The sequence below is a fragment of the Amia ocellicauda genome, chromosome 6 (assembly GCF_036373705.1).
Source record: "Amia ocellicauda isolate fAmiCal2 chromosome 6, fAmiCal2.hap1, whole genome shotgun sequence".
Classification (NCBI taxonomy): Eukaryota; Metazoa; Chordata; class Actinopteri; order Amiiformes; family Amiidae; genus Amia; species Amia ocellicauda.
In genome coordinates this window covers 5,034,580-5,049,547 of record NC_089855.1, presented here as the reverse complement: position 1 = coordinate 5,049,547, position 14,968 = coordinate 5,034,580, and the positions used below count along the sequence as shown (strand labels likewise).

Sequence of the window (14,968 nt, the reverse complement as noted above, 5' to 3'; positions counted from 1 at the left end):
ATGTGTTCAAGGGAAGCGATGTGAGAAGGGACATTGCTGCAGCCGTTGGGGGATTTGGACACAATTTCTGTATCGGCTCATTCCCTGCTGGGACTTAATGAGCAGTGCAGGAATCAGCCGCTCGGTTCCCATTGAAGTGGCGCGAACCTGCAGGGAACGTTGTGTGCGATCTTGTTATGCTGTAGTTTTGCACGGTTCAGAAGTCACAAATATTAGCTATTGTCCTTTGTAAGTTTGACTGGCAATTAGTCACACAAATTGCTGCCATGGCACAGCGCAGCCGCCGGAATCGATCTGGTGGGTCTTGCCTGATGAATGTTACATGAATAACTCATGGCACTATGGCGGTGCGGCGCTAATTTCAGCATCTTGTAATTATGTCAGTTCTTTAAAGGAGTAAACCTCTGTGTTTTAGGTTGTGGGTTAGAATCACTTCGCACCTGTCCGAATGGGAAATTCATAGTAAGTAAGTATATGTTGAATTAATCATGCTTCAGCATCCAGACTTCATAGGGGAAATTGGCTCTGTTTAATCTCCACGTCAGCTCCCTTTGACCAGCAGGCAAGGGGGTGTTAAATTAATTTGCACAGTAACACTTCCTCTCAGGTCGTTTCCAAAGTGTTTGGTGTCTGTTGCACCGCTGTCCCAGATGGTCTTGGGGCATGAAATGTAGACATCAGCTGTTAATGAGCAGCGCAGGAATCCTTTTCATGTTCTGAAGGCAACCTTCCCCAGATGCACAGCGTTTAATGGCCCTTCACTGCGCCTGGGAATCTTTATGGCCGCACCCCCCGGTGGGATGTGCCACTAAGACCGCAGGAAGTGGGCGTGGCTTGGGTGTTTGTGTGAGGGGCTTGGAGTGTTTTGTGTGCCTGAAATAGCAGGAAGACCTTTTCCCAATTTGATGTCAACTGGCCATTGTGAGAGATTTAGATGTCCCTCCTCCTTTTGTGACTTTTACCCTCCTAGAAAGCCCTGCCTACCCCACTGTCTCCTTTCCCCTGCTCTGTCCGGGTTTGGCTTCATTTATGACATTGAAGTAGTTGTTGTGTCTTTTCGAATTGAAGTACACCGTGGATGCCATCCAGATTCTATCAGTTATTTGGTATCAGTTTTTTGCATTTCTTTGTAATATCCTAATTGGTTTGAAATGGCTGGCTGCCCCCTTGCCACAGACTTTCAACGAATGCTCTTTTACAATTCGGAGCACAGCTTGGTGAATCGGCACAGCGCATCAAGGCTTATTGGCAGTTTCCCCATTGTATATTGTGATGGGATATCTTTGGTTGTTGTAATCTCTGGAGGAAATTGCTCAATTTCCCAACATCACAGAAATATGATAATAATAATACAGTTCAGCACCCCATGCTGGATTGATGACTTAATATTATTAGTACTAGGTTCAACCTTGAAGGGTTTGCAACTGTAGTAGAGAAACCTCCCCGATACAAACAATGCATTAATGTTGCTGCGGCTTGCACCTTATAACTAACCTGTCCCAGACACGAATACTAATTATAGATTAGTGTATAATTATATATAATATGCTTGGAATAACAAGAAGAGATAGAAAATGAAATGAATGGATCCGAGAACAAACCAAAATATGTGACATCATTGAAAGAGTGAAGATGTTAAAAGGACAATGGGCCGGACACACTCCAAGAAGGACAAAGGAAGCTATTGAATGGATCCCAAGAGATGAAAAAAGACTTGGAAGATGACCACGTAAAAGATGGGAAGATGAAATCATACGTTTTGCAGGCATGACGTGGAAAAGAGAAGCTGTAGATCGAAACCAGTGGAGACAACTTGGGGAGCCTTAATACAGCAGTGGATCGATATGGGCTGATGGTGATGATATATAGATATACACAAATTTATTTTAGGAAGCCGAGAAAAAGCTCTGTGCATACTGTACTTTGATGGTGGCAGCCTAGGCTTTAAATGGGAGGAACTAAGGAACACGCCTTTTTGCCGCGAAGAAGAAAGATCCTGACCGCGCTGAGCCCCAGTGTCATGTTCTGTATCGTCGGTCTGAGGTTTGGGTTGGCTTTGAACTATGTATGCTGTCTTTCATTGTCTTGTCCTTAATTGTGCAGATTTCCTTACTGTACAGGGACTCTTTATACTATGTACAGATGAGGGCTTTTAGATCTCCATTCCCTACTAGGCAACATGTGCTTTCTGGACTGAGGCTTAATGGAATGAGGCTCAGGGATGTGGCCCATTAAATTCAAACCTGGTTTTTATTAGCACGAAGCTGTTACCTTGCCTTTATTTATGTACTTTTAAAATGTATACTCACTGTAGGGCCATAAATTAGTCTTTATTGATTTGGATCAGATACCAGTAAGGTCTGTACTACTTACACGTGTGCCCGCTCTGCTCTGCAGTACATTTTCTGAATTTACTGTAATAGGATTATGCATTTGGAAAATATAAGAGCTTTGATCATTTAAGCTTCTGGGATATGAGGCTACAATAAATTGTGATGTGATGAAGTTAATGTTCAAAGAATAAGTCATTATATATTTTTAAACGTATAGCCCAGTAAGGTTTATGTCTGTAGTGGTTTGAATTCTATGATAAACTATTCAGTACAAAAAAAATACACCTACTGACATTATTGCACAGTCCATTCTACTGGGTGTAAGTGGTCCATAAATAACAGACCTTGTTCTGGTTGCTGTGCATTGCTTTTCTTAAAAAAAAAAAAAGGAAACATTTTGGGAATACTTGACAGTTTTTCATATCTGGTGCGTGCGTAAGATTTTCTTTTTTTGGGAAAAGCTTTCGCACTTCTCGTGAGAAACGTTGTTGAAATGAGGGTGACAAATCACTGGGTCTTGGCTCCATAGTTTCAGTTTCTTCTTCTTTTATTGCCTCAGTTCCTTTAAAAGCTGGTGATATTTCTGCTAGAAAAGGGGCCTAAATAACAGATTAACAATTGTTGAATGGATATAAAGGAAATTATATCGTTAGAAAAACACGGAAGCCTTTGTGAGACATGGTGCAACAACCAGGAAGATCACTTTGGGGAAACTTGTAGCCTGCTGTATGCCAGGGATTTTTTTTGGCACACCCCGTACCATCCCAAAGTTTCTCAGTGAACTCTTTTTATTGGTTGATGGGGTTTAATTGAGAATTGTGTCCCTGCAGAGAGGAACCCAAGCTTTCTGCCTTTTTCCTCTCTTCTCAGCTGCACTGGGCACTGGGAGGAATTCTCCATGGAAATCTGCAGGAACCGTTGTCGAGGTCGAACACCTCATGCAGTTAAACTTTGGCTTTTGAAATGAACTAAAGCTTTTCCAGCAGAGGGTCTGCATCAGAGTTGTGGATTCTTTGATGTAAAGAAGAGTAGGACAGGGCAGAGTTCGGTGAGAGCAAGACGGATGTGTCTGACAAGGACAATCTGAGATTTATTTCTGTATTTCAAAGAGTCTATTTCAAAATCTGCTCTCTATTTTTTCTTCTCCCTTTCATCTTTCTTGTATTTGAGTCTTTTCTCTACAAAATCTGCAAAAGTCTAACCCTTCACTTTGGCAGTTGGTAGAAGTAGTCGCAGGTGTCTGAAAGCGTATTTTATGGTATGACACCATGTGACACAACACACAGTCCATGTGGTGTGTGTAACTATAGCCCAAGCTTTTGCTGCATCACTCTTGTTTTCTTTTTTAAGTCTGTCTTTGCTTAGCGTTGACCCAAAGGCTAATTAAAGACAATCTGTCACTGACGTGTCTAGATGTGGAGTAAGCGAAAGACACTGAGGTATTGTGGAGACAGTTGGTTCTTTCATGTCCTGTGTTGTGGTTTCTTTTTAACATTGTGAACCCGCTTCAAGACTTACGTGTTACAAGATGATTGTAGCAGCTAGGAGAACAAATGAAAACAAAGCATTTGACCATTTGATTCGTACGGACATCCTGGATATTTCACCAGAAAAATAATTAAGATATGATGACAACTGGTGCAGTGGTAGTTTTTGTCTTCCCTTGAGCCCTTGTGCTCAACAGAAAGGGAAAACAGGACATATTTTAGGAAATAAAATATCCACAGATGAGAGAGAGGATATGTGATATAGTAAAGACATCTGAGAGAGAGAGAGAGAGAGAGAGAGAGAGAGAGAGAGAGAGAGCTTTATTTTTTCCACCAGTATAAAGGTTTACTTTAGTTCAAAAGGGTGTAATCAATCTTCAGGACAGGCTGCTGCGAACGAGCAGCTATAGGAATATCCCAGCTCCCTTTTTCCTTTTCCACTCCGCTCGAACCCCACTGCTGCACGCGGTGCTGGACGCTCCTGTGTTGCCGACACGTACCTCACTCCCTCCCTGTCTCCTTGTCTCCAGGACGCCGGTATCGTGCCTGAAGCAGGAAGCTGAGTGCCTGCTCTCCTGGCTCCAGTTGTGACCATTGGTGGAGGAGGGATCCCTACAGGTGGTCAGCATGGGCCGAACCTCAATAAAAGGTAACCAGTTTATGACCAGCTCCACAGGAACGGCCGACTCCGGGGGCGCTGCATGTGTTTGTATTTTAACATGTTATGACTTACTTCTGCTATTTACTTGACATCCTTTCAAACGGTATTTTGTGTTTTTGTTTTACTTTGTGTGTCCAGGGATTATATAAAGCACTTGGGCTTTGAACAAAGTGTGTAAAAGGTTATATAACGATTTGCTGCCCTGGCACACTTATTGTTATCAGGATCAGGTAGGTTTTTCCCTTTTGTTGTGTTTAAATGTGCCTGGGAAGCTGTTCTCAGCCTCCTCTGCTGTCGTCTGGTGGTCAATCACAGATCAAGGGGGAGATACTGAGTTATGATGCAATGACTGCTTCTCGTTGTGTAATCCAGCACTTGTGGGACATTTTAACTACACCAGTGATCGTGCATTAGCTGTCATCTAAACTAACCAAAAAATGGACCGAATGAAATTGAAAATAAGTGTATATATTTATTTTTTAATTTGCAAATAATTGCATCAATTCTGATCAATTGAAAACTCAGAAACAGGTTAGCCTTTATATAGGTCTGACAGACGTACAAACTAGGGAAATATGAATTAGTGTCTCAGAAATCCTTTGCATGAGTGACAGGTGAATAGGCCACCTTCATTTAATACACCTGGTTTAAGAAGCCATTCACGGCACACCCGCCTAACTCCTCCCACTAATCCTATTAACTGTTTCACCCACTCCTCCCTACTACGCTGTAATTTTCCCCCTGTGTGCCACCCAGAGTTAATCATATGAGTTATGCCATGAAATAGGATGTATCATGTTATCTATTGTTGTGCAGCTCATGAAATGCTTTGAATAATGAAAAATAACAATAATTGGGGGGCTGGCTTTATAGTTAATTCATTTCGTTTTTACCATGAATAGAGCTGTGGGTATGTATAATTACATCTCTGTCTGGCTGAGATAAGAAAAGGTGTCAAAAATATTCCTTTCGTGATCAGTTTTACACGTGCTGCCGTGAGCGTCACTGACACTTGCCTGACATACGTCACACTGACTGCGCACTGACTTGTCGCACAGGATCTGATTCACAGAATTAAGACAACTGGGAAAATGTTAATCACCCCAAACAGCTGGTATTAGCTGAGAGAGCAGACTGGGGGAACTGGGGGCAGAATGGGAGCAGAATGCTTTGTTTTATAACAGTTTAGTGTATGTATTTATGTTTTTATTTCTTTGCAGTCTAGGAAAAGGTCTCATAGAACCAACCTACAGAAAGGACTAGTGTTTCATAATATTCCATTTCGATTGTCTTGTTTAGGGAAGCTGTCAGTAATCTGATTCCACCCCGCATTGATTATAGTAAGAAAATGGAAATCCGTGACAGAAAGGGGAAGATGGCGTAATGAGGGGGTTGACATTTTATATATTGAACGCTATGAATTACTTCAGCAGTTTCAGTCACTGTTACCTGCTCTTCAGGTTCATCAGCTCATGTGTAAAATAGCACAGAGTTCACCGGGTAAAAGTGGGTGCTGTTAAAAACAACAGCAGAATAGTTTAGGATGTTCAGCCTCTGTAAATGATGCATCCTGATCTGTAGATTGGTGTGGGAGTTTAAACCTCAGTGACCAGTACAGGACACCATTAGTCACTCCTTAGTGCTTGTCACACGTAGTCTCCTATGCTGCTGTTGCTTCATCCATCCCAGGAGTTTCTCATAGTTCACTTTGCTCTGTAACCTTTTGTCGTTCAGTTGTTCGCGTTTGTTGTATTTTGTGTCAGTTGAAATATAAAGTATGAGATTCTGTGATTAGATTGTCTGCAGCGGGAGATCGGCCTGGTTCCTCTCTAGACGTGACACTGATTGATTATCCTATCCTGGCTGTCAGATCCAGTGTCTCCCACCTCTTGACCCATTTTCATCAATTAGGGGGGTGTTCATTCTGATATTAACAGTACTCTCTCTCGGAGGTGCTCGTGTTACCCACAGTGTTTCTCACCGAATGTCCTGTTCAGCAGGGACTTCTGTAAACTACCCACTGTGTTTCTGAGCTCGTCTCCGGAGGAAGCAATCACGTTTGTTGACTCGTTTATTTTCCAAACAAGGACTAATTACAATCAATTAGTCATTATTAGTGGGGCTTTACCACCCTTTCAAACGTGCTGTGCCCTGTGAAAGTAGGGAGGACAGTGATCTCTTGTAATATGAGAGAGGCTCTCATTTGCTGAACTGTTGAAAGTGTTACAGTATATCAGAGACCTTAATATGACTGCGATATTCAAACTGATAAAGGGCCGTCCAATATTTTTTATTTTTTATATTTAAAAATGTGCCTGATTCGCTGCTGGGTTGTTGTGGTGAACATTGCAAATTCTGCCATGACTGTCTCGACCGGTTACCATAAATCCTCTAAAAGCAGGAGAGTCAGTTTAGTTGATGTGAAACAGGGTATTCCTGTAGTGTAGTGAATGTTTGTTTCCCCCAGTTTATTTCACACTGAGAAAACATCTTTCATGGTGCGGATCTGTGCTTCTCTATGAACTCTAGCCTAACATTGTGTGTCTTTTGCATTTAGACCAAAAAGATGGCAAAAAAGAGAAACCAGGAAGGAGCCATTCCTCGCCTGGGCCCTCCCAGAACAAAGGTACCACCGAGAACAAACACCCCTGTTGAACAGACTGAATCAGAAATGTTAGAGTTGAAGCTACTCAATACATATTCTGTTTTCACCGTTTGCTTTTGAATTGTCCTGATTCACTTAAGTTGTCTTAGAGTGCCCTCTACTGTCCAAACATGAATCTACATGTGGCTGAAACTCATAAACATGCAAAAACACACATATTTTAAAAGGTTATAAATGTAATACAAGCCCCAAATTAAACCGTATCTATTTATGTAGCCAGTATTTTTGACTGTTTTGTCTTGTTTGCAGATAGTTTTACCTGGGAGGAGTACCTGAAGGAAACAGGAGCCCTGCCTGCTCCCCCTAACTGTTTTAGACAGGTAGGTTGTTAATGATTTTTAATGTTTACTCTGGCCTTGACCAAATCAAAACTCTCACCTCACCACGGATCACAAAGCTGTACCCTGTGGCGTCTGCATTTATAAGAGGTAGAAAGTGGCTTCTGACAATAAAATAATCTGTAGATAGGGTGCCAGCTTTTAATTTGCCATTCATGGGTAGGTCAAAGGTCTGAGAAGCCTAAGTGTTCACCTAAGTAGAAATGTAACTTTTATTTTAATTCATTAACAAATTACTTAATATGGAGAAACAGTACAGTGAATGGTTAACGCAGCTGTTTTTCATTTGAAGATGATTTAGGTGATATCTGTCCAGCCCACTTGAGACCCTCCTGACACAGTCATGGCCTGCAATTTACTGCAGGGCTCAGATGGGGGGCTGTACTTGGTCTTTTCTCAGTCCACTAGTAGCGGCTGTTTTATCCTGACAGGCCTTCATTTTGAAGTTACTGCTACAGTGATGACTCACAACCCCAAGCCATAGAGAAGCCACACTGTACTCAGACCGGTGCACAGTCTATCACAAACCCCGTGAATCCCGGCAGATGTTTCTCTTTGCATGACTTGCCTTCCACCGTTGGCATATCTCATGTATCTGGAGCTGCGGGCGTACATGTCAAATCACTTGTGATGGAGTTTGAAGCTCAAGCTTTCCCATCCCTGTTATTTGCCCTTTGGTTGCAATTTTCAGCCATGTTTGATTTAAAAGAAAAAAGGAAAGAAAAAGTTGTAATTTTCTTAACATGCAACATGGATTTTTCTTTCCCCTCCCAGTAAAGGTTCAAGCCACACTTTAAATAAACAACCCCACAAAGTGTTTGCTCTCCGCAATGGCTGTACTGCTGCCAGAAAGCCGAGTCTTGTTTACGTGCCCCTCGTTTTTTTTCCGAGTGTTTATATTCATTTCAAATATCCCCTTCCCTTCATGTTACCCTCATCAACTGACGCTGAGCCTCTTTGACACAATGAATCCGGGCTTCTCTTTCCAGTCCAGGATCCCCCCCAGCAATGACTTCAAGATGGGCATGAAACTGGAGGCCCACGACCCCCGCAACTTCACCTCTGTGTGCATCGCCACCGTGATGGGCATCACGGGCGCGCGGCTCCGGCTCCGGCTGGACGGCAGCGACAACACCAACGACTTCTGGCGCCTGGTGGACTCCTCGGACATCCAGCCCATCGGCACCTGCGAGAACAACGGGGACATGCTGCAGCCCCCTCTGGGTGAGCACTCCTGCCCGAGGCATCATGGGAGATACCCGCCTGGTTGGGTGTCCACCCCACCAGGATTGGAAATAATGATGTAAAACATTTCTCACTCCTCAGGTGTCCACATGGTATTCAACTCGTTGGAGAATTTAAAGCATCATTGATCTCAGGTTTATTTTCAGTCGTCCGAGAACTTGAGCTTCAGATTTTACTACAACGCTGGGGGAGAAATTCTAGAACTCTAAAATGACAAAATTCAAAAACTTAATCAAGATGTACCACTAGGTGGAACTAAAGAGGCCAAGCTCTTGAAAAGTGTCAAAATTAGAGCTGAATTAAACTTACTCTAACCTGAAGTTTTCTGAAATTTTAAATTAATATAGTTAAACAAGTATCCTACTGTTCAGGAATGTTTCTAATACAGCGTTGATGTTTGACCAATACTAATACTGAGAGCTGTGTCTCGACCTCTGACCAGCGGGGGTGTCTGACTCTGGTGCGTTCATGGTCTTGCAGGATTCAGGATGAACGCTTCCTCGTGGCCAATGTTCCTTTTGAGGACGTTGAGTGGAGCGGAGATGGCGCCAGCGACAGCTTTTAAAAAGGTCTGTTTTCTTTGGATATTCAGATTTGCTCTTCTGCCCTCATTCGATGTTCCATTTTCACTCCCTTAATGCAAACCTCTCATCCTATAGAGAGGGGCTTCAAACTCGTGTGTTGTTGTTCTGTGTGTTTGTTGAATTTGTCTGCTTCTAACTTTGAGGAATGGCTACTGAATAAGTAATTGAACTTCAGTGGGCTTTTATTTCCGATCGTCCTTTAACCTGTTCCTGCGTCCGTCCGTCTGTCTCCAGGAACCCCAGAAGCCCTCGCAGAACGGGTTCAAGCCCGGGATGAAGCTGGAGGCCGTGGACCGGAAGAACCCCTACCTGATCTGCCCGGCGACTATCGGCGAAGTCAAGGGCGACGAGATCTTCGTGATGTTCGACGGCTGGAGAGGGGCCTTCGACTACTGGTGTAAATACGACTCCCGGGACATCTTCCCTGTGGGATGGTGCTCCACCACCAAGCACAGCCTGCAGCCGCCCGGCAACAGCGGTGAGCTCCCGCCACCAGAGGGCAACAGAGCGGCGATCGCTTCATTTTATTGAACGGCAGCTCTGCTCAGATATGAGATTCAGAGATCTTGTTATAACGTTTCGATCTACTTAAACCGGACTTTTATTCCCTCTGCGTGCGTTTTTGATGGGTGGCAGCCTTTACTCAGGTTAAGGTGCTTTTAAGGAAAAGAAGTGTTGAGTGAAACACCAGTCTTTGGTGAGCCTAGCCTCGGGGGAGAGGGAGCTATCTTGAAGTTGAAATAAGCTGCTAAAGTTGGTGTGCAGAGTAAGCCTCTTATTTTGGAGGCCTGGAGGCGGCTGTATAGGACACTACAGTGCATGGCTGTTATGGGCTTCATTGGTTTTGCTGTGGCAGGACAGGAGTGACAAATGCAGTGGTTGCTGAATGTATTTTTTAACCCTGTGCTGTGTGTTTAACCCTGTGCTCTGCGTGTAACCCTGTGCTCTGTGTGTAACCCTGTGCTCTGTGTGTAACCCTGTGCTCTGTGTGTAACCCTGTGCTCTGTGTGTTTAACCCTGTGCTCTGTGTGTAACCCTGTGCTCTGTGTGTAACCCTGTGTTGTGTGTTTAAACCTGTCCTGTGTGTGTAACCCTGTGCTCTGTGTGTTTAACCCTGTGCTCTGTGTGTAACCCTGTGTTGTGTGTTTAAACCTGTGCTCTGTGTGTTTAACCCTGTGCTCTGTGTGTAACCCTGTGTTGTGTGTTTAAACCTGTGTTGTGTGTTTAAACCTGTCCTCTGTGTGTAACCCTGTGCTGTGTGTTTAAACCTGTCCTCTGTGTGTAACCCTGTCCTCTGTGTGTAACCCTGTGCTGTGTGTTTAAACCTGTCCTCTGTGTGTAACCCTGTCCTCTGTGTGTAACCCTGTGCTGTGTGTTTAAACCTGTCCTGTGTGTAACCCTGTGCTCTGTGTAACCCTGTGCTGTGTGTTTAACCCTGTGCTGTGCGTTTAAACTTGTGCTCTGTGTGAAACCATGTGCTCTGTGTGAAACCCTGTGCTCTGTGTGTAACCCTGTGTTGTGCACATTCATGTTATAACTGGGCTGATTCATTCAACACAATGCCCTACATGGGAAAGGTTATGGTCTCTGCCTTCATTATTGTAAACATTACTTTGGGATATTGTTTTTCTCCAATTACTGGTATGTTGTGGTATTCATTGTAAATATGACAGTTTATGTATGTTCCATGTCTGTATGGTATTTTCTCAACCAGATCAGTCATGTGCTTCGTGGGTTCAGAAAAGAAGCATGTGTTGTTGGCTGTTTCTAAGTAAGGGTGCTTCTCTCTGGGATTTGTTGCTTTGAACCTTCAGTGAAGATATGGTTTGGGCTTTAGTGCTCTCTGCTCTCTGCTCTCTGTCTCAGGGTATCTTCTGAAGCCATGGCTGGAGTGGACTGTATTCAGTTCTCATATACTGGTTTCTTTGTTTAGCTATTTAGCGTATGCACGCTACACTGTTCTGAGAGTGTGGAAGTTTCGCAGCAAGAAATCAATTTTTAATCTTTCAGTGTTCTCATAGACTGTTGAAATGGCCTGTTTTAGTTGTTTATACCAAAATGACGGCAATAAGTGCTGCACCAACTTGTGTGATGGTGATGTTTATCATTATTATTGTTTTTCAAAGCAAAAGTGAAATAAAAACCACTGAGCTTCTGTCAAAAATGCCTGTAAGTCTGCGCAAGAAGAGATTAGATGAGGTTGCAACTGGCTGTCACACAGACAAAGTCAGTGTCTCGGGGGTGGCGAGCCCTCAGTGGTGTCAGGCTGTGGGCTGTCTCTGTGGTCGAACGTGTCTGGTGAGCGCTGGCTGTGAGAAGAGTCTCAGTCATGAGAAGTGTTCAACTGCCGTACCTCTCGATTGGCCACAGAGCGCCCTAGCCTTTACTTCTGGTCGCTGGTGGTGTTTGTTTGGAAAGTGTGGGGTCAGTGTGTGTGCGAGTCAGAAAATGCTGTTAAACCCACACAACAGATTACTCGTACACGTATGAGAGCTGTTTCCCCACCAAAACTCCAGGTCAACGACATTGCGTTGGCTGTGGTTTTAGCTATTTGCAGGTTGTGTATTTGTATTTGTGGATGTATCTATAGATATGTGTCTTTGCTGCATATGTTAGGAGATCAGAGATCAGCAGGAGGACAACCTCAATCTCGCACCTCGCTTCCACCAAGCACAAGTCTAGGCCAACATATACTCTATTTACCTTCTACTATATATGTCTTCTGGGGTCGTCCAAACCCCTGAATTCTTGTTTAGGAGAGAATTACAGAAGTGTTAACAGCAATGTCAGATCTGACTTTCTGGCTTTCGACAACAACAAAAATGCTTTCTATTTCACTGCTGTCAAAATGGCTTTTGCTTCTAGACGTGTGCAACTGCGGCTTCTACAGCAAGCGATTCGGTAAACATGGTCAATCTATGGTTAGTTTGATGTACAGATCATACTTCATTTTGTAATATTTTCCAGTGTTTATAACCGGGGCACCCTTGAGCCCACAGACCCTAAAGCTACAGCTGACTTGTATAACTAAACCTCATAAACACGAGAGCCGCAATCCCACAGAAACCTCCGGGGCCGGCGAGCGTAGCCAATAGCCTTCCTCTGCTATCAGGACAAATGTGATTTTCTGCCTTGATCCTCTGCTGCTCGTGTAGCCCAAGGTAACGTTAGGATTCTCATTTGTATCAGGTGCAGATCTGTGCTTCTCACTTCTATTCATGGCGCATCTCTGTTATTTTCTTTTTCATACTTGAAATGCGATAAGAAATGCTAATTATTTTGCCCTATCCTTGCGTGCCGTCTGCCCCCGCTTTGCCACACACCCACGTACAAACGCACATTCGTTAACTCCTGCTCGCCCGGACAGATCCCCTATATGCACACGCAGTCTGCTGGTTTGCGTTACTTGGTTTCTGTATTATTTTGTTTCTGTTCAGCAGATTTGTGGTATGACTCTTGAAAGGTGATCTGCGTTGTATGGAAACTCTGGGTTAGAAGTACATTTTGAAATGGTAGAAGAAATCACTTTGAAATTGTTGTTATTATTATTATTGCATTAATATATATATATATATATATATATATATATATATATATATATATATATATATATACACCGATCAGCCATAACATTATGACCACTGACAGGTGAAGTGAATGACACTGATAATCTCGTTATCATGGCACCTGTCAGTGGGTGGGATATATTAGGCAGCAAGTGAACATTTTGTCCTGAAAGTTGATGTGTTAGAAGCAGGAAAAATGGGCAGCGTAAGGATCTGAGAGACTTTGACAAGGGCCAAATTGTGATGGCTAGACGACTGGGTCAGAGCATCTCCAAAACTGCAGCTCTTGTGGGGTGTTCCCGGTCTGCAGTGGTCAGTACCTATCAAAAGTGGTCCAAAGAAGGAAAAGCGGTGAACCAGCAACAGGGTCATGGGCGGCCAAGGCTCACTGATGCACGTGGGGAGCGAAGGCTGGCCCGTGTGGTCCGATCCAACAGACGAGCTACTGTAGCTCAAATTGTTGAAAAAGCTAATGCTGGTTCTGATAGAAAGGTGTCAGAACACACAGTGCATCGCAGTTTGTTGCGTATGGGGCTGCGTAGCCACAGACCAGTCAGGGTGCCCATGCTGACCCCTGTCCACTGCTGAAAGCGCCTACAATGGACACGTGAGCATCAGAACTGGACCACGGAGCAATGGAAGAAGGTGGCCTGGTCTGATGAATCACCAGTTCAAGGCGTTGACTTGGCCTCCAAATTCCCCAGATCTCAATCCAATCGAGCATCTGTGGGATGTGCTGGACAAACAAGTCCGATCCATGGAGGGCCCACCTCGCAACTTACAGGACTTAAAGGATCTGCTGCTAACGTCTTGGTGCCAGATACCACAGCACACCTTCAGAGGTCTAGTGGAGTCCATGCCTCGACGGGTCAGGGCTGTTTTGGCGGCAAAAGGGGGACCTACACAATATTAGGCAGGTGGTCATAATGTTATGGCTGATTGGTGTATTTTGATAGAGGAGCAGTTGTTCTATACTTCTATACATCGCTTACCCTGCAATATCCCTCCTTCTGCCACAGAGTGAATAGATTGTCTTTTTTAAAATTAATATTACTTTCCTGTATGTGTGTGATGTTCACGCAAACTTCATTGGATAAGATCTATTGTCTTCATTGCTTAAACACCGATAAGATCACAACTGGCTAAAAACCTTAAATCTGTCTCTAGAAACATTCCTGTTGGCTCTCCTTCCCCAGTGCTTGTCCCTGGAGTCTGTTATGGGCTTCTCCGCCTGTTTATTGTCCTGCATGTTTGTGTTTAAATCAGAGTGGCCAACACTGGTTTACATTTCCAGCCGACAGTTTCAGCTTTTAGGAAAGGCACGCTTCCTCACACCAGATGCCTCTCGTCACTGATTTGCATGTTTAGGTATGTGTTAACCACAGTGTCTTTTTTGGCAACACTTTTGAAAGAGCAGAACAAATTGTCTTTATCTGTATCTATCCATCTGTCTGTCTATCTATTTATCTATTGCTTTTCACCGATTAGGATTTGCACTTCAGTATCTCTGTACTGCTAGTGTTGAATTGTTCGTCTGCTCTGTAATAGTTATACATGAGAATTAATTCAATTACAAACACCATGTATCTGTACCATAGAGGACAGTGGAGTATTAGACAAGTTCCTTCTAACTTCTAGAGTTTGTTTTCTTGTGCTGGGAAAATGTTTTAGAAAATTCTGTGGTCCTTTTTTTGTACTAAATTGATTGTAAGGAACTATACTAGGATCAAATGGCCTGTCTCTGCTCCTTTGTATTTGGAGATATAGCGATTAGAGGGTAGGCATTGAGCTGATGTTCAAAAGAATAATGCAGCTTTACTGCCCATTAAATAGAACATAAAAGGTAGATTTGTATCAATAGATAATCACTACTAAAATTATAAAAACTAGTAGTCAATGTTAATATAAATAATTACCCTCCTATACGAGCAACAAATACATGGCCACATGTTAGTACTTATCCATTATAATGTACAGACCTTTCATTAAAGTTGAACAAATGTATATTTTATACTTGTTAAAGAGTATATGTTTATTTTTTAATGACTTTGCCTTTTGCTAATTTGAAACCAATGTGAATAAAGCAGTT

At 43.3% G+C, this 14,968-nt stretch overlaps 1 protein-coding gene across 3 annotated transcripts in view; it reads left to right on the top strand.

The window, feature by feature from the left end:
- Window positions 1-14,968, top strand: part of LOC136750794 (sex comb on midleg-like protein 2) — a 44,749-nt gene that overhangs the window by 10,980 nt on the left and 18,801 nt on the right. For 2 of the 3 annotated variants that reach the window (XM_066705864.1, XM_066705862.1), the window contains exons 2-7: window positions 4,351-4,469; window positions 7,039-7,107; window positions 7,396-7,466; window positions 8,474-8,708; window positions 9,210-9,298; window positions 9,548-9,791. In XM_066705864.1, the coding sequence (XP_066561961.1) occupies window positions 4,448-4,469; window positions 7,039-7,107; window positions 7,396-7,466; window positions 8,474-8,708; window positions 9,210-9,298; window positions 9,548-9,791 (730 nt within the window). In that variant the 5' untranslated portion in view covers window positions 4,351-4,447. Of the gene's footprint in view, window positions 1-3,235; window positions 3,382-4,350; window positions 4,470-7,038; window positions 7,108-7,395; window positions 7,467-8,473; window positions 8,709-9,209; window positions 9,299-9,547; window positions 9,792-14,968 lie in introns of those variants that run through there. The other variant, XM_066705863.1, reaches the window with a different exon arrangement.